The sequence below is a fragment of the Spodoptera frugiperda genome, chromosome 10 (genome assembly GCF_023101765.2).
Source record: "Spodoptera frugiperda isolate SF20-4 chromosome 10, AGI-APGP_CSIRO_Sfru_2.0, whole genome shotgun sequence".
Taxonomy (NCBI): Eukaryota; Metazoa; Arthropoda; class Insecta; order Lepidoptera; family Noctuidae; genus Spodoptera; species Spodoptera frugiperda.
The window spans coordinates 5,773,997-5,795,078 of record NC_064221.1 but is presented as its reverse complement, the minus strand read 5'-3'; the positions used below and the strand labels follow the sequence as shown (position 1 = coordinate 5,795,078).

The 21,082-nt window shown below is 35.5% G+C and overlaps 1 protein-coding gene across 4 annotated transcripts in view; it reads right to left on the bottom strand.

Moving 5' to 3' along the window:
• Positions 1–21,082, bottom strand: part of LOC118277302 (focal adhesion kinase 1) — a 175,868-nt gene that overhangs the window by 128,624 nt on the left and 26,162 nt on the right. The window contains exon 2 of one of the 4 annotated variants that reach the window (XM_050696633.1): positions 11,948–12,438. The exons of 2 other annotated variants lie outside the window; for them this stretch is intronic. In XM_050696633.1, the coding sequence (XP_050552590.1) occupies positions 11,948–12,015 (68 nt within the window). In that variant the 5' untranslated portion in view covers positions 12,016–12,438. Of the gene's footprint in view, positions 1–11,947; positions 12,439–18,576; positions 18,684–21,082 lie in introns of those variants that run through there. One more of the 4 variants, XM_050696631.1, reaches the window with a different exon arrangement.

Sequence of the window (21,082 nt, the reverse complement as noted above, 5' to 3'; positions counted from 1 at the left end):
ACCCTAGTACTTTGTAGTTTGTGAATGTCGCCTCGGTGCGTAAACTTTGTAAGGGTTTGTGTTGTAAACAGCATGTTTGTCTATATTAATAACAACCTTAATCAGTAAATAATTAGGTATATAATCAGTAAGCAACTAGCTATCAGGTTTAGAAATCTTCGTTGATAATTACGCCTGCACAGTTGACGCGGTAGCTCAGTTACTGGCTGCCGTGCAATGTGTAGTGGATACGATTCACGCATGGAGTAACTCTTTATGCGATCCACAAATTGTTTTTTCGGGTCTACGTGTCATGCACGTGGTCAAGTGTTTATTAAACGCACCCATGACACCAGAGAAAAACTTAGAGCGAAGCAACGCTTTTTTTTAATAATAAATGTCATTCGTTTGATGATTAGTAAAAGTAGTAATTGAGTTTAACCAGTATGTTATTAATAGGCTCTTAATTTAAAATTAAATTGTGATATGATAGACGGTTTACTTATTATCAGAAGAACCGTAAGCAGGGAGTAACACACGATTCCGGCTTCATTGCAAATTTTCATTAACCAAAAAAGAAAATTTGTGAACAAGGAAACTATATAACACATTATTTTTTTAAACATTCCATGATCACCAAACCTTATAATTACAGAAAAAAAGATATTTTCAACTCTATCACGACGGAATTAGATTAGAAACTGCAGTGCTAGCCGAAATGAAGTTCACAAGTACTTTTTAAATGGAAAAAGGAATCGAGACATGGAAACTTAAGACATTGCGAAGTTTTTAAGTCGCTGGTGAAATTAGTTGGGAAGTTACCACCAGACGGCGGCACTGTCGCCTCAGCTATTAAGACTGTAATCTAAATGCCGGGATATTAGATTAAATACGAGAATAACATGTTTTCTTTATGTTAGGTAAGATTTTGTGTAATAGCTCTTTCTGTACATTCATTATAATTAATGCTTTTTACCGCTGTACAGTTAGAGTAATTTAATGGTTACTTAACCCAGTACTTGGTAGTTGTTTTCGGAACAATATCGTTAGTAAGGAATAGTTTAAGAAATCATTAAATGTCAATGAGTACGGCAGTTAGTTTCTATATCTATTTCCATAACAAAATTCGGAAAACGAAAGGTGTGAAAAAGCATACATTCACATTTGTGTACAATGATGACACTGACCTCTTATCACATCAACTGAACATGTGAGACACCATAGAAAACACATTGTATCTCGCGTAAATATCTGCTTTCACAGGTTAAGAACTAAAAAGAGTCAATTAAGAAAATAACTCTTTAGAAAATATAAAAATAAATCTTTACAGACACACCTAATACGATAATTACAGTATAAAACAAAAAAAAGTTAAACACAACCTTACAATAACTTCAAACAAACAATCTTAACCAAAAATATTTCATCCACACAAACACCCATAAATAACTTACCCAGCCAACACTAAAATTAATGGAAGATATTACAATATTGGCACTAGATACGCAGTTCAATTCAATTTGACCCGTGGCTGAGTATTTCGCAATAATGCGTCGCAGCAAAATAAATATAAATCATGTGAAACTGTACACGTGTGGCTCACCCCTAGTTGTGTCAGTAGGAGTGCACACTGCACAATGCACAGTGCACATGCATTATGATTTTATACAGGGATTGTCAAACTTTTTTATAAATGCATTTTATTGTTACGTCATTTTATATCTAGTTCATATTTCATAGTATGTAATTTGTGTATGTATGTATTTAAGTTGTATTAAGTAAATATTCAAAAATTTTCCTTAGCTTCAAAATGCTAGTGTTAGTTTATCCCTCAATCACGCTGAAATTACAGAACGAGTTTAGACGAAATTTGGTATACAGACAGGGTATGAGCTGACTTGAGTGATATGATACTTGTTATTCTACAGTAAGTGGCCAAAGCCACTGGCAGAACCTAATAACTAATATCCCAATTTAATCGCACTGTCATCTATTTTTAACCAGTACACACCGATTTTGGACGCGCCATTTAGTTTTGATAACACCAAACGTTGTGAATCACTGGAAAACTCAATGGGCTTGCGACGCGTCATTCAAGTGAAATAATAAACCGAACTATACATCATAATATATGTGAACCGTAATAGTGGACAATCGTTATCATTAATTAAATTAACCTCGCGTGATCTAATGTCGTGAGCACTGAAATAAATATGACTAACATATGGTGTAATTTGTATGTAAATATTTTGTTTTTATTTTAAAACTTACTAAATTATTTTTAACGTTACATTGGTCAGAAAATGTTTCGTGTTTCTAGTCAAGTATTTGAATTCAACTGTATACTCTTTTTTTGAGTGAAGAAAATCATCCAATGACTACTCTCGCCTTGGGTGAGGCGAGAGGGAATGTCAGACTCTTACTGACTAAAAACCACCCCGTTCTTGCTCCTGCTTTTCGAGCCGCAGGTCCGGTAATCTTAACTCTGTACACTTAGTACAAGTATGCTTTTTGTTTAAAATATTCGAAATGCGACCGCGTTCGGCGCTCTGATTAGTTGGTTTATTCGAGCCAGCCAATCAGAGGGCCGAACGAGTAAAGCAAACTCATACTAAGGGTAACTATTCCGAAAAATATTTAACCGAAGACCAAAGTCTTTAGTCCCCCATACGTATTTAAAACATTCTACGATAGTAAATTAATTATTGGTTAAAAGTACCTACCTCAGTTCATCATTTTGCACTGCTTAATTAGTGTTTTAGAAAAAAAAAACAGTAACGTTGATCCCATCCTTTAATATCCAATGCAAAACAGTTAAAAAAAATACACAGTAGGTACCCACGTTCAAAATAATTTCTTCAAAATTACGCAAGTCGCGCCACTCTTGATTACATCTCAACGAGTCGTGTAGGTAATGTACAAGATATTAAACTCAAGGGATTTATGTTAAATGTGAAATGTTACCTCTGACTGTTTGTGATGAAAGTGGAGCAGTCTTCTGGTGTAAGTAAAGCTGATTATAGAGAGAAACTTTATCTATATAAGTATTAATGTTTAATAAGTATTATTATGCAGTTTAATCTAATTTACAATCTGTAACTAATACCTCTATAAGATACTATTAATTCCTGAAAGGCTAGGAAGTGTACCACATTTACTTTTAGGGTGCTTTTCCATCAGAAATGTGGCATGAACTGTGCTACGAAGATGTAATAGCTAAGTTATGAAACTACTACTACTAAGCTGTGCGAAGTAGATGCGCAGCTGGAGTATGCGATGTATCGATAGTAGGGAAGCCATCTATAGCACGCATCCATAGCACGCATCATTCGATGTAATAAACATAGCTTAGCTGATTACGTTTCCACCAGTGCAATACTATGTGTACCAATGAACACGATTGGAAGAAGCCAAACGCATCCACAGCAACGTTTTAAACTAAAGTCTAAAACGACCGCCAAACAAAGTACTCTTTTTCGTTTTGTCAAAGTACTCTTATGTATAGAGGAAGGCCATAATCCAGCTTTAGACTACTGCTGATGTAAATTAAATTTTGTACCAAACCTTAAGTTAATTCTTAAGCTTTTTGTTTTCCTAGGCTAGTGTATACATCTACTTATATATACATAGTAAGGGGTAGTTTTCCATTCAACGCCCGCCCCTACTTATCGATTACGCGTTCCGTCTCGCCATAAATTCACAAACAACAAGACTGAATCACTTAGGCATATCTTTACTAGCATATTGTCGCTGAAAACGGTATAAGGAATGAGGGGGTTGAAGCGAAAAATAAACTAAGGCTAGAAAACTAATACTGAACATAAGAAGTATGTAAATATGACGTCAATAGATTAGATAGGAAGATAGATTAAATCTTTATTGTACACCATAATACAAAAGAATACTAAAAAGAAAGGATAATTAAAATAATGGGCACAGAGGCGGTCGTATTACTGATAGTAATTATTACCAGACAACCTTTAGCTGCGCATATTGTAAAAGAAATATTTAGGTGGGATGTGTACTCCGAAATTATTAAATAAATATATACAAACTGAACAATTTACATATCATTTACATACATACCTAAGTACACTTAACGGATCAGAAGGAAGTTTCCTATTTAACACATAACCTTAGAATAGATAGTACTAAAGCCAATCACATATCAACGTCAAACATCTAATAACCACTTCGAACTGAGACCAGACCCACATTGTCACGATCCGGAAATCTGTCCTAAGCACCCGATAAATTGCACGATAATAGGCCAAATCTATTGTCTGCTAATTAACTGCCAATTATACTAAAACGGTCAAGTGATAGTTAGCTTCGTATGAAGAGGATTCCATGCTCAATAGAGTGAACTACTTCATAACTAGCTGAGCTGAACAAGTAGGTACATCTGTTATAACGACCCAAAATAATACATGTGCAAAGCAAAATATATTTTAACCCGAGAAAAATAAAACAACATTTTGTTTGGCACAAGCTCACTCGAAAAATATAGAAAAATACAGCCCCATTAAAAACATAAAACCTCCGCTAGACGGATTAGAGTAAAAACCAGGAAATTCTACGCTTAATTAGAGAAAATCCTTCGTGTCTTAATAAAAACAAGTACTTGAACTAATTAATATCAACCACATAAACAAATTAAGCTCTTTAAATTACACTTCACTTCGTTCCACTCACAAAAAATCTCATCAAAGCAAAAATATTTAAAGGAAGCAATAAATAAAATCTTTCCGAGATAATTTTCATGAAAGCTAATTAGAGATGGGAGTCTCGACATCCATTAACGGAATTACTGGTGAACCGTTGGACGGTTTAAAAATATTTGCTTCTGTGCGAGTAAAAGGGTGGTCCCCCTAGGGTATTGAATTTTACTTTTTATGGCATTTTGTATACTATACAGTAGCATGTGATTCCCAGCAAGAGGGGAAATGACGTGGCACGCGATGTGTCCAATTTTGGGTCTCTTTTTAGGGAGATCTGAAAGTGTGAGTAATGATGCGCGAAAACAGAAACGATCTGATTTTTTACTTCCAATGAAATGCAGGATTGCGAGGGAATCGTGTGCAGCGGACCGAGGAGTAATTTAAAGGATTTGAAATGCTTTGGTTGATAGGGTTAAGCTTTTTGAAATGTATTTACAATTCATCTGAGTTGCAAAGAAATAAATACGGTTTGATAATAGTACCTACACTACGTAGCAATTGTGGGGTTACAGAAATAAAATAGATTGTTCTATATCGTACCCACCAGTGGTAATTCCCTCATTAAAGTTACTAATCTAACTATGACTAATCAAATATGATTGGTTCCATTATAAATGTCAACCAAAGTGATTATAACAGATCCAGTGTCACAATCTATAGAAAGTTATTCCGCAGACTTTGTTTTAGATTTTTTCTGACATAAGCCGTTAAATGTGTAGACGGTAAGCAATCCCCGCCGCCCATGGACAACCGAAACACCAGAGGCGTTACAAGTGCGTAGCCGGCCATTTGGCTTTCCGTAGTTGAGGAAATCGGGGATTGAGAAGATAAAGAAGGAGGTAAGTTTCACAAAGTAAGTTAAACAACGCAAGCGTTGTTTCACGTCGGTTTTCTGTGAGGTCGTGGTATCACTGCGGTCGAGCCGGCCCATTCGTGCCGAAGCATGGCTTTCCCAAACTTGTTAACAGACAATTTATTCTTATTTATGGATACTAAAACGTACTTCTTTGAATTAGGTAACAACTATCTAGTCAATGACTCACTTCAATCTAGTCTAAACGAGTCAGACATAAAACTAGATTCAAAACTAAGCTAGATAGAGGCTTGTGATTAATTTTCGCAATACACACCGATCAAATATCTTAGATACCGAATGTTGACAATCCATTTGATACGGTTAAGTTACAGTAAGGCACAAGCATGAGAATTCTTGACGATATCAAATAAATCTGAGTGTTCAAATTTATTTATGTTAAGCTGGAAACTTGTGGAGCGTAATATGATTTGAGCTGAGCTGTTGCAATGCACTGACAAGCGTGATATTTTAGATGTTTTACATCTAGGTTAGTAGTAAGAGGGAAATATTCAATATTACAAGTGTTATTTGTATTGGATATTGAAAAAATTTTACTGTATTTGCATCAATAAAACGTTTGTAGCGTAATATTTCGTTTATCACGATTCTACTTCCTAAAAACACATAAAACTGAGGGTTTAGTACGAATTTGTTTTACGTTACCGACATTGAAACGGAAACGCTTTCGGCGCTGATTGGTTGATTAATTCGCGACGGCCAATCAGTACCCTTAGTACAAGTTTGCTTTACAGCTTTTTTGCCGAACGCGTTCTCGTTTCGATTACTTTAAACGTAAAACAAACTCGTACTAAGGGTACTGATAGGTTTTAAAGCTTAACTAGACTGAAACTTTCATGAGTCATGATAGAAACAATAGTAGAGAGATTGTTAGCGCTAACTATTTAAGATCTATAAAGCTGCAATTACATAAAGAGTCAACAGATCTTCTGAATTCTTACATGATTTTGTATTAAAATTGACTTTATTCTACTATTATCTATTTTGTATGCCCTATGAGGCGGATCACGGCATGAGCACATTATACCTAAGACCTTTATGTAACCTGTGAATCATGAATAAATAATAATTTGCAGCCTACAAATAACTGAGACAACCTGCAATTTGGATGATATCGATACTATTCTAAATGCACCAAATCTATTTTTACCATATATTCACTACATTAGTGTTTCTATGTGAAGCTATGGAACGTGTGTTTCTCCACAGTCCAATAAACTAAGTACCTTTAAGACTCGACTGGGTACTTCGGTATAAAGGTAAGTATTGTTCGCTTAACATTTATTTGTAGGGGAAGCTTTTAGAGTTTTACTTTAGAAGCCACTACCCTTTGTAGGTAGAGAATAACTAAAGGTACCTATGTCTTACTAGCTGTTCTTTGGCCAGAGGTATTACTGTTTTTCTTTCCTATGCACAAGAAAGCAGCCATGGTGGAACGAGCTACTAAATTTCTAGAGAAAAAATGACTAATCTATGAATAAAATGTTGAAACATTAATTACTATATTGAACGTTCAGTAACCTTAGTATACGTTTGCTTTACGTTTAAAATAGAGCGCGTTAGACGCTTTCATTGGCCGGCGCAATTGAACCAACCAATCAGCGTCGAACGCGTTTTCGTTTCGATTACTTTAAACTTAAAGCAAACTCGTACTAGGATACAGACCAGATTTAGACGAAAATAGACAAACATAGATCCAACACTATCCATACCATAACCTAACCCAAAATATTCTACCTTGTACACACATCATATATTCAACTTACTAAATAAGATAATCAATAGCAAAGCCAGTCAACACATACAGCAATTCTTCTGAAAATCATTAAACTTTATGGCACTATTAAGAGGCACAAAAACAAGGAACGTTCTATAAAAAGTACCAAAACATACCGTGCACTTTAAAACACTTAGCTCCCTTTTTAAACGTGCTATATTTAAAGCGTTAGGAAAACATTCCACCCTTTGCTGTAGTTTAAAAAATGGCGTCCGACTATAGACTTTTTGTAAAAGGGTTCCGTGGGCATTGTTTTTTTGGTATTGATTTGTAGTGTTAAAGGGGAATAGATTGGGTTTGGAGTGTGGAGGGTAAAGTTTTAGATGTTTTTAGGTTGGTAGGTGATTAGGTGTAGAAGGGGTAGAGAAACGATCAATATAGTTTTGTGATCTGTACCAAAATGAGAAAAACACCCATTGTATCACGAAAAGAAATCATCAGTATTTGAATTACACTAAAAATACTTACTCACATTATTGTTTGACGCGGAACTCAACTAGTTTCAAGCCATGCTAGAGGTTTATATTCATGAGCAGCATTCCGCAACACACTACGCGGCAATCGTCGGGCTGCTACTCATCATCACTCGTCAAACAGTTACGTGAGTAAGCCGATAAAATAATAATTAATTTAGTATGTCTCACGAAAGTTATAATAAAAATAGAACTATTGGAAGTCAAATAAAGGAACGGTTAAGTAAGCGTACAAAAACATTACACAAGATGTAATTAATGTAACAGTTTTTCTAAGCAACCCCAAAAACCACAATTCTCCAACTACTCATTAGACATTAACGCTTGGCTCCAACTTACAACTTCTTTCGCTTTATCCGACCACCCTGCGACCCGTGAGTGCCTCTCTAAGCAATTCCCCGAAACCTTTTAATGAGGGCTTTATAAGGAACGAATTTCATAAATTAATGCTTTAGGATCAAAATAACGAAGACTTCCAATCTTTCCTTTCTAGGGTCAAGAACCTTTTGACGATGATAAAGTTGTTTTCTCCTAAGACGTGCTACATGGCACAGAAATTTTGGAAGAGATTCTTGACCTCTTAAGGGACTTAGTATAATGTATTCTGAAGATGGACCCTCGTGGAGACAAGTATTTTGAGAGACGTGTACATGACAGGAGTCACTTTGCGGTTGCTGAAGATGGGAAGAAGATTAATATGATTTTGCTTCTTGTGTTGGTAGCAGCACGGAGTCAGGTGTTCATTATTTATCCACGTTTTTATTTACATAAAACATAAGCGATTAAGCATAACATATTCCGGAGCTGCGGACTACCTAGCGGGTTTACCGGGACTCCGGCTCGGAAAGCAGGAGTAAGAACGCGGGGTGATTTTAGCCAGTAAGAGTCTGACACTTCCTTTCGTCTCCCCCAGAGCAGGAGAAATAATTGGATGATTTTTCTACTTAAAAAAAAATCATAGCATATTCGATTATTCATTTTACAACACACAATTAAAGTAGTATGATAAAGTACTAAAAATATTTAATTTTGCAATACAAAATGAATGCTAGTCATCCCAAGACTGGAATAAACATCATTATTATATCAGAAACACAGAAAGGAAGCATTTTGTACACATTTTACATGAACAAGTTGAAAAATTTAATGTTAATAGTAATACTGGATACTGGATAGATATCCATGCGACTTTGTACGTTGATAAAATATTGTAGTTTTATGGAAATTTCGTCGTCTCGCTCCGACTCGCACTGGGTCCAACTGTTTTATTTAAAATTTATTCAAAACGTACGACTTCTGCCGCATGAAAATGTATTTACTTTTTGCATAGCACGTGGTCTTGATAATTCTTTATAATTTACAACTTTAGCATATGCTTGTAAATTAATGTGTTAAGGTGACAGACACCTTAACTCATTAAGTCTTAACGACTCAGAGTCATTTAACCCAGTCCTTAACAATTGTTTTCGCCACAAAATCCTTACTAAGGAATGGTCTCAGTAATCATTAAATGTATTTGAGTGCGGCAGTATCTCTGATTAATTTAGTTTTTAACCTAACTGACACATATCGTACGGAAACTAACATTCAAATTATCCGTCAGTTAAAATAACGGAAACTTACTTTGAAACCAATACTCTTAATACGATTTTGCTTTAGCTTTGATTAGCCGACTCGAATAAACCAACCAATCACACTGTCGAACGCGCTCTCGTTTCGATTACTTTAAACGTAAAGCAAACTCGTACTAAGGTTACAGGCCTCTGTAGATGTTTAATTTAAACATATTTCACAGTCTAAGTAGTCACTGTCCACCAGATAAAAATGAAGCCTAAATTAGAATGCACTATGTGTCAATTTTATGAGGAACTTTCACAGAAACTTCGTCCTTGGTTAGTTACAATGCTAAACACGATCTTCTATTCGCAGATTCGATTGAGAATAATTTGGACATTTCGATTCTTCAATTCGGAATAGTAAATACGGAACCTAAATGTAGATGTAGCTTTCATAGTAGATTTCTACTAAGATGTTATAAAAAGGAACAAAAGAACTGTTGATGAAGCGAAAGAGGTGTGTAAGAATCGTAGCCATTGGCATTACATGTCTCTGCCTACAAAATCGAGACAGGCATGAGGTCATGTATGTATGTAAAAAGGGTATAGAAGTTTTGCTAAAAGTACAGAACATTTCATACATTTTATCTAAAAGATACTTTCCAAATTGCAATACCATTTTATCCGCACACATCACAGCGTCTAGACGTACCTACAGCAATACCTTCGGACCAGAAACTCATGGCTCCGTCAAATAATTCCGATTATATTTCCAGTATTCTTTGGTCAAAGCTATTTCTAGAGTATTCCGATGTGTGGGCCGCAATACCTTGTATTGTGCTCCCCGCAAACATAGGCTAACGCTTCAATGACGTTCCTTGTCGATATCAGAACTAGATTCTATTGAAACTGAGACTTGAAGACGCTTACTGCTCCCTCAGATCGAAGGCCCCCATCCTTTGTTTGGCTACTTTGTAATGCTTTAGAAAATATTTTCTCCTTTTGTTCCTTCGTTCGTTATTTTGCTAGTACTCGTATATAAAGGTGAAATGTTTTCCTTTTGTGATAATCTGATACTTTAGTTCTTTTGTGTTGTGAAATACGGTTGGTAACCGCTTAGAAATATCGACTTGGCAAAAATAAATGGTGTACCTACCTACATTATGTTATCAAGGTCATGAAACAGACCGGGAGAATCAAGTTACTAAGGAACCGTAAAACAGTTATAATACTCAAAATTCTAGGACGTTTGGCAATGACCCTTGCATGCATAACACTACAGTGATAGTTTCCAACTAATGAGAATCATAATTTATTTTGGTCCAACTCAATACGCAATGTCAAACAATACCCCTTCTAAATACTACACCAATCAGGCGCAAAATCCCCACAAAATTGAGCACTATTATTATCAATTTAGGAGTCAATGTTGAGTGTAGGTTGCTAATGAATATGATCGATTGGCCCGTCGGTTAAAGGAGAGTGGCTCATCAAATATGGAGGCCTGTCTACCGAAGTGTTCAGAGCTATTTGGTAGAACGGAACGTCTCAATCTGGGAAGCTATCTGTTAAATACATGATTAGTTGTGAACCACTCAATGTGGCTTAACCCTGAAACAGATACTGCCATTGTAATAACGACTTTAGTATTATTTAGCATAAGTCAGAATTTAACTTGAATTTGTGTTTTGTAGAATGGACAGGTATTAATTTTCTCTGTAAAGTCTAGTTCATTAAAGATATATGGTTTATCCTCTATGTCAAAGTGAATGTTACTTGTAGCAAATGTATTAAAGAGATTTACAACATTAAACAAAGGCCTAAATAATTAAACATAAAAGACACAAAAACATCAACAAAGCATTAGCATTTAGGAAGCTAATTTTAGTTCAAGATTTTGATCAAATGCAAAAATTCCAAGCTCCCAAAATCTACCTGGATACCGTACATCCATTGTGGACCTCAAACGTTATCATCGATGCAATCAAGCCTTTACAAAACGCATTTTTTAGTTTCATTTGCCAAAATGTTCTCACAAAAACCGAACATCAAAGTCGGTAAAGGTCAAATATTATTAATACTTGAAATCTTTAAGAAATTCTTGTTTCTAATCGTCTGAAGCTTTTAATTCTAAATGTTTAAAGTATCTCAGGCCTTTTTGAAATGCTGACGTAACAAAATTAGCTGGAGAACGTTAATTTTCAAAGTGAAAACGCGGTCATTTCAACGTTTATAGGCCTAGGGAAATCTTAGCACTTATCAAGGACGCTTTTATGATTTCGTTTATTAGCTTTGGTTGCTATTTGATCATTATGTGCGATAGAATGTTTGGTCATTCAACATGTTGTTTGAGAGACGGTAGCAAAATGTTTAGTAGATTATTTTGGCGTATCATTACAGTAACAATCATGACAAGGATTGGCCGGGGAAAGCTTTAAACAGAGAGGTGGGTAAGGAGGGTAGGGCTTTTGCCCTGTAGTAGGACGATCATGGCTGAAATCTTAATTGAAGTCTGATCACAATAACCCTCTTTCTTAAAAAACCGTTTAATCAAATGCAATACTTACGTTTCCAAATACTGGAAGACCCTGTACACCGGCTTTCTGTAGACCAGGAATCCATCGCATCGCTCCATGGTAACAACTTATTAACTTTCTCACTGTTTCAACACCACCTCACGTTATCACGAAACCACCACAGAGCACACTCTAAATGTAGCATTCTACGAAAATTCGTTGATATCGATATCGTACAAAATTATTTAGTAAAAAATGTTCTTCATATTATTACTTTAAGCACTGTTATACATTCACACTTACACTAGAATTTCGTAAAAAATTAAGGCGTCCGTCAACTACAAAAAAGTTTACAAAATTCTTTTGGTCCTTTAAGGTGTCTTCGTTCTTAATTAAGGCTGATTTTATTGGTTACAAGGTATAAATATTTGGTAAAGAAGCACTTAATACACTATTAACTACTAATTTAACGCCTAAAAGGCGATCACAGTCCACTTGATTGGTTTTTGCAACATTTGGCAGATTACTACAAAACTGCTTGTCTGAAAAAGAAGTAAATGGGTTCTAGTTTTGCGCAAAGGTTTATCATGATAGCTGTTACTTTCCCGTGTAGATATTTGGAACCTTTAACAAATGTTGGGCCAACAAAAGGCTTCCTTCCTATCCTAGCCATTATTGAGCCGTCAATATCGGTCCCTACCGCTCTTTTCAACTTCAAATGTGTCGTTTTTCCACACGATTGACATGAAAACTCTGAAGACATTTGAACTTATGACTTTCCAATGTATTGGAAGTTACATTGTTTTACAGTTTCACTCGGAATACGTAGAAACATTATCTTGTGAAGATGTGTCATTAATTCGATAAGTAATTTGTGAATTAGATTATTAGTTGGTCTGATTTTGAAATATTAAGGATGTGTAAGCTAGATGTTGTCGGTTGCTAGGCTAACTCTTAAGAAGTGTTGAACTAAAACAAACTTAGGGTTCAAAGACATTTTAGGTGATGGATTGTTCAAAAGTAAGCAATGACTGATAGATAAACTACACTTAGAAGCAAAGAAACTGAGCCACTGGTATTTTTGCTTTTTCATTTTTTGATTAAAATATTCTGATAGAAGTATTTTCTTAATTGGTTCGTAATTACCTGGAAAATGAGGATAATTTTGTAAAACAAATACTTTTTTAAGTTACAGGTACTTAAAGGGTTCTTTAAAGGAAAGACGCTAGTGGCTCCATTTCTTTGCTCCTAAGTGTATATAGAATCCTTACAGAAGTTCTTTTCTAAACAGCAACTAAGTTATAAATACTACAGAAAAATAATTGTGCAAATACTAAAAATACAGCGGCAGTTACTAGCGTATATTATCATTTAGCCGTTGGGACTGTCAGAGGCATCCGGCGGCGGACAATTGTTCCGGCAGAGATAACAAACACGACACACATACGAAACACTGTCCACACCATTCAGGGGGCGTCCTAACTAAATATTACTTTCCAAATAATAAATATAAACACGACTCAACATTACAGAAACGATCCCAAAAAACCAGTTACCCATAAATAAATTTCACTCGGATCAATTGTAAAAGTCCTTTTTAATTTTCTACTTAGGTATTTACAGGCAGCGACTAATATGGAACCTTGTTTCGAAAGCCTGCGAGACCGGCGCCGTGCATGACATGACATGTGTACGCATCGAACGTCCAGACACGACTGACCAATAAACCGTCCGCGACATGCATTCTATATCCCAAATATGCGTACGCGCATCGCCGGAAGCAGGTGTCACGCGCGCCACCTGTCCCCGTCGCGAATACCAAAAAGCATGCTGACTTAAACAGTCGTTTGGAACAATGACCTGTCTGCGCAACGGGTACCCCACACATGGCTAATTAGGACTTATTTCGGCATCGATACATGCGCATGCGGCTATCAGTTATCATCTGTAATAATCTTCGACGTGGCATACATACTGCATTGACGAATTGTGTGTTTACAGTTAGGCGGCGGTTAGCGTTTGTTGTGACCGCAAATCAGCTCAAGTACCGGTCAGGTATGTTAATAAATATTTGATGGATCGCCGTAGCTTTTAACTGGTGTTCACACACTCATTAACACGCTGAAGCGTAAAGGCAAATAGCACGTGTTCAAGTTTTTGAAGAAAACGCGAAAGCTCAAACTGTTTTGTTAACGCTGAGCGTGCTACAGCATAATCAACTTCATGAGCCAATAAATCTGCAACTCACGTGAAGTTTACTATTTTTGTTATTTCTTCGTAAAATAAAGAATTCTCATCTCATGTCTTAATATCGCTAAGAGCATACTTAGGAAACCGCAATCACGTAAGGGAACATATATCTAAGACATCCACAGTTATTCTCATACATTTTAATATTACATCTAAAATCTTACATAAAAGCTGAGACGAGACCTGGTAGACACACTTGGGCGCTGCACGGGCTTTTAAGAAAACAGGTCACGGATATCGTCCAAAAATATGAAACTTAATAAAAGTGTAGAGATTTATTCGGGCGGCCGCATCCACTGCCTGACGGAGTACCCACTCCGTCAGGCTACGTGAGAACAAGTTTGAAAGTTACTGATGCAGCTGCACTATCGGAGTAAGAGTGTGCAGCTGCATCAGCAGAGATGTGCTATGTAGCTATGCTACGAAGATGGATGGAGCTATGCTGTGAAACTATGTGAGCGTTTCCACTGATACTAAGCTATAAACCTGACTATGAGTAAGATGTGCTATGAAAATGCACCACCGCTAAGTAGCTGTGCGAGGTAGACGCGCAGCACGAGTATGCGATTTATCGATAGTAAGGAGGCTATCCACAACACACTTCCATAGCATGCATCCATAGCACATATCTATCTATTTAAAAAACATAGCTCAGTTGAGTTCGTTTCCACCAGTGCTAAGCTATGTGTACTAATGAATATGATTGGTGGAAGCCAAACGCATCCACAGCAACATAGCATAGCACATCTCTGATGGAAAAGCATACTTAAGTCTACAAGAAGCTTATTACAGTATGTTCAAGAGACTTCACTTTAGAAAAGACGTTATCATCAAATTCGTCGTCTTTGCATAGCTGAATACTGAATTTATTAAGTACAACATGTCTAGGATGCGTACTTCAATCAAAACGAGAACAAGACGAATAGAGAAACATTATTAATCTCTAAAACCGCAAACGCTTCAGTTGAAAACAGCAGTAAAAATGGCGGGAGATGGCAATGACAGCTGTCAGTTTCACAATGACAACTGACTGACAGACTGGACGAATTCGCGGGTTTTCACTACCTAAAGTGACATGGTGCACAGAATGCCGCATGGCTGTGTTTTTGACAATCTGAGCGTTTGCAAAGCACTCAGAAAATAAACCCGAAGCTCCACAAAACAATGGCACGGCAGTTACAAAAAGTTTAAAGTGTTAATACTGAACATAATCACGCAATTTGTGATTTACTTCCGTAATAAACTAATAAAGAATGCGTATCGAAAGGTGTAATCAAGTAACTTTCCCAAATTAGGTATTATCACGCAATCTTTCAACCCTCCGGAATTATAAACATTGAATAGTAGGTAATGTACCGTAAAGTTACCTATTTGTAAAAAATGCTTAATTATATCGTTCGTGATAAAAACAATTAGGAATTAATAAACTGCCACACTCAGAGTCATTTAATGATTACTTAAACTATTACTTAGTAACGATTTTGTCGAAAACAATTGCTAAGGATTGGGTTAAGTAACCATTAAATGACTCTGAGTGCGGCAGTAAGTCACTCACATACGTTAATTCTATTTCAATACACCCTTCCTAACTTTCCCAAAATGGTCTTTAACTTTTTCAACATACACCATGTACACAAACGAGATCAAACCAAATGCAATTACGAAGTCTCTTTATTTCTCTTTACACCCGCTTTCCTAATTAAAACCTACTTCGTCCTACACGTGCTGTTACTACATCAAAAATCCGCCATTGAAGTCACCCACTCGTATTCGCTGACAGAAACTTAGCAACTCACCACCAAAATAGCAATTCCTTTGAACGGATGTTTTAAATGACACAAGATATCAAACATTTTTAATTCGCTGTCGATTCAATGGCATTACTCATTACACAGATAATGAGCAACAACAGTGCACACATTAACGACGTCTGCCAGTCTAGCGAATAAAGGGCATTGAACTCCGACCACAGATTATGTTAGAAATTCTGTTTTTACGGCGGGAATGTTACTGATGACGATGAATGAAAGAATCAATCAATTATCTGAGCCATTGCCTTGCCATTAGCGAGATTATCACTCGCGTTTGCCATTAGAATTATATGCGGTTCTCCATTTACTTATTAGTTCGTTATTAGAGGTAATAACAGTAAAATTGCTACTTTATTTTGATATTAGCGACCCGCCCCAACTTTGAATGAGTGCAATGGTCATATATTACGCATGTATTCTACATATAAACCTTCCTCTTGAATCAATCTATCTATTAAAAAAGCGCATCAAAATCCGTTGCGTAGTTTTAAAGATTTAAGCATACAAAGGGACATAGGGACAGAGAAGGCGACTTTGTTTTATACTATGCATGTAGTGATAAAACCGTTTCATTGTCGAGTATTGCGAAAATATTGGAAACATTTGTTTAAAAAGTTTCTGCACGACTCACTCATAAATTGTTCGGCACTATTAAAGCAGGATGTCGCAGTATGGACGGGCAACCCGTTAAATTACTCCTGCGAAAATATTGGAACCCATTACAGTGTTTCCATCCATTATTGTAGTTATTACATTAAAAATGAGAATTGAATTTAAAAAAGTGTAGTAGTTACTTACTTTAAAAAGGAGAAGTCCCATAAAACGTTACCCAATCTAGCTTAGCTACTTGTTATCCTTTAAAAAAATATCAAGAAATTAATAATTTCTATTTAAAAAAGAACGATAAAGTGGTCTTATCGGACATCGACTAATTACAACAAGCCTCTTCACAAACAGAACTCAGTCAACAGCGAGATCAAACCACAGATACAAAAAGCTAAGTACCTACTTAGGTCACAGAAATATTTTCCACAATCAACTCCCAATTTTCAACGACCCTTCAGAATTTTTCTTTACAATTTTTGCACGAGACATCGGCCAACTCCCTGGAGTGGCCCTCCTCTTCGATAATATAATACATTCCTCTGAGGGGCAGACGATGGCAGTGCCACTGATAATCTCATTAGTGCAGACTCGTTTTGCTGATTCAATCAATGGAGCGATGAATGGCGTTGTAAATATTTTGCCGCCATCAAAATGGGAGAGGTTATTGGCAATTTTTAGGTTATGTTGTTTTTTTTTTTTTGTTTTATGCCAGTGGTTTTTGTAGTTTCTTTTTCTTTTAAATGTGTAACGATCATAAATGTACCTATAGCTTCGTAAATTTGACCTATTCAAATTTAATTTAAATAAGTACAATTTATTAAATTTTAGTATGGAAAGTACGTTGAAATACCTACGTAATTCACGGGAAAATAGGTTCTAATAATATAGTAATTAGGATGTTTATGGTTTACACTTCTTATCATCAGCATATTGGTACTAACTACTAACACACACAGAATTGGTATTTAAATTATTTATTTAACTAGGTATATACCTACTAACTATTAATATTATATTTATTTCACTTGCCACCATAATATTAACCCGTCCTGTCAATAACACATCAGACTGTCATTCCGCCATATAAATTCTAACACTTTTACAGCTAAATATGCGCTGTCTCTTTCTAATCACCGAATTCTCCCAAGTGCGAAAGGGACAGAAAACTTTATTCACAGTCAAATGATGTAGAATAAGACATTTGTGGGCATCACATAAAATCTTATGGCATCATTGTTTTCCGCGCTGTGGAATGCCATTGACTCCACCAGCTTCGTCTAGCCGGAATATTTGTAATTGTAATAAGGTTTAGAAAGGTCCTGTGGTTAATTCATACACTTGATGCAGTCATTCTACGTATTAAATAAAAGTTTTGATGTTCCTGATAACTGTTTGAACAAACCATGATTATAAAATAATCAAAATCAAAGTCTAAATTATTAATATAGACCAAGAAGGCACTTTTGACCGTCAAAGCAAATATAATAATATTAAAAATGTCTGTCTGTCGGTCAGTTCCCTAATGAAGCTATTTACTCGTTCCAAAATACAGAATTCTATGGAGAAGAACGAGCAAGAAACTCCATAGGTTACTCTTTTTCAATGAGATTCATAATACAATTCTTGGTTACATTGTTTCGATTGCTTCAACTATGTGAGAACAATGTACCTAATTGTCGAAAAACCAAATTAAATATACAAATAATGTTAATAAACCAATAGACGAAATCCTCACGTGCGTTTATTATGAACTACCAAAAAAGTAAAACAATCAATATAACTGTCAAAAGGGCACTGCCCTTTCACAAATAAAGTCGAAATTACACTGGACTCCATAAAGTAACTATATAAACAAATAAACTACGTACTTAATAATAATATTTCAATCGACTTAATATGCATAGGTTATAATTAACGGGAACTATTATACTCGGACTGACTAAATAATGAGGTTAACGGTATTTGAATATGAAGCATTTAAATTTTCCTGCAATTAAGACAATATTTCGTTACCTGTAATAGTTTACTGATGTTCTTGATACCTGAGAACCAGTCTTGCAATAGAACAAGTATTTCATAAGTCTAAAAAAATTGCACCAATCCATTGTTTTTTTAAAAAACAACAATTTAAGAACAAATTCACTAACAAACTGTATATAATCTGTGGCAGAGTAATGGCGACTGGCTCGGATCTGTGCCATTCAACACGTTTGTTGTTATTATTGAAATTATATGTCCACAGACGAGGATTACCTACAGGAAAAATGTATCAATAGGTAACTTTAAACAATAAATAAATACAAAAGCAAGCTATGCGCAATGTTATTGCAACAAATGTTATGTTTAAGAACATACATACGGTACAGTAATATCTGTCACACACAGGTTATACTAAAGTCTCTACGAATAAAGATAGTTCTTTCTCTTCGAATACAAGAGACAGAAAGATGGACAAAGGACAATAATAATTAGTATCATAAGAACTTGTACCATGTTTATTAATGTCTATGAGTTTCTGAAATCTCGGCACTGTAGCAAGCGCCATGATTACAAATGAACAATTTCCAATGATATTGTTAGTGATCATGTCAGTTTAAAAACTTATAAAGGACCAAATTAGTGTAAAAAATAACTAGAGGTTTTCATCGCTAGAGTGCGAGAGTGACTGTAGCATGTAGTAGATAGCTATACCATGGTTGTGTTAACATGATGACTAAACAGCTCACTAACGCTAACCGATATTAACCATTCATAAAATTATAAACAATAACGTATAGATTACAATAATACAGATACAACTGATTTTTAAACAACAAATACGAATATATTTTAAGACAGTTGACAAGAAATCTAACCCAAAACTTCATGAACAACATTAAAGCTACAAATTGAGCATTTAAAATTAAACCTTACACAAGATGAAATAAAAGCTAATTGAATGGTCGTGTATAATCCTAGGATATGTGGAGCACTAACAAATATAATGTGGAGCGCTCTCCGCGAACCTGAAATACTCATAATATGTAAAAATTGGTTGTGCGGCTTTACTCGGAAAATTAACTTCTGTCGCTTGCTCCATCCACATTTACTTTAATAGCTCATCAAAAACTGGAATGTTTACAAAGTAAGCCCCCTTTGACTTTACGTCTAGACTTTCGAGATAGATGATAACCATTTTCAGAACACACCGTTGCTGAAGTTAGTCTTTTTTCTGAATTTGTTCTCGCATTCCTATATTCTCCCACATGTTTTTGCACAGAGGGGAGAAATTGGGTTTTCGTGGCACCTTTACCTTTTCCTGATTACAAATTCAGGGGAAAATGAGAACAAAATTTTTATTTGTCCCCGAAATATTTTTAATTAATTTTTTATGCCACGCATCATCAAAACATCGTATTCCATTCAAACTATACATCTCGGTGTCTATTTCATTCAAACCATATTTGTCGGAGAAGACGGGAATGAACTAAAATCGGTTATGAATTAGATCAATTTATTAAAAAACTTGAATACACACACTACTACTTTAGCGTAAAAAACTCCTAAAATAACTCCTTCCACGCACTAAAAGCTACCACAAATAACATCACACTTCGACAATAACTTATAATTTAAAAGTTCCACAACTATCCAGCAAAGTCCGGGTACAGGAGAAACTGACCCAATAAATAGCAGTTACAACCGCTACTGAAGAAAAACGAATAACGATAACATTAAACACCTTTTTCTCATCTCCCAAACTTCGAATAATAGCACAACGTGGCATAATGGATGATCCTAGTTTAGGAAATGATGTTTCTGGAAGCTTCCATTCTATGTAAGTGAAAGGGAATCCCACTGGGACTACTAATATTGAGAATAAATGGTTGGATGTTTGTCAAGGGGAACTTATGGAAGAATGGATTGGGAAGAACAAATGGTATAAGTAATTAAAATAAATAAAAACCGCAAATAGGGACACTGAAGGTAAGAGTTAATTAGGTAATAGTTCATGATTATATTTGTGATAAATTATGCTAACAAAATGAAATTCAACACGTAAAGAAATCAAATAACCGTAAAGCACTTTTTAATAACTCAGCATTAAGGTAAGTCTGTGGCTCAGCGTTATTATTTTATTCGCGATAAGTGTTATTTTCCTACAAAATTGTGGCGAAGTAAATAAAACGCAATATGATCAAGAAAATTTAATATGTTAGAATCTTCTCGCAACACGCCGACAACGCTCGAGGCGATTAGAGCGACAATTGCTCCCATATTTGTGGCGGCACGCCATACTAACTACTTTTTATTAAGAGAGTAAAATTGTAGCAAATATTAAACTTGTTGAAAATGAACACGCTACACTTTAGCGCTACAATATTACAGACTAGAGTGATTGCAATTTTAGTTTCATGTAACTTTCATTGCGTGTTACATTATTACATATTAAATTACGTCAGTCTGTACCCGGCTTAAAGAAGAGTTTATTTACAGAAATGGGAAGAAAGGAAAATATGATTTAATAACACCAATTTGT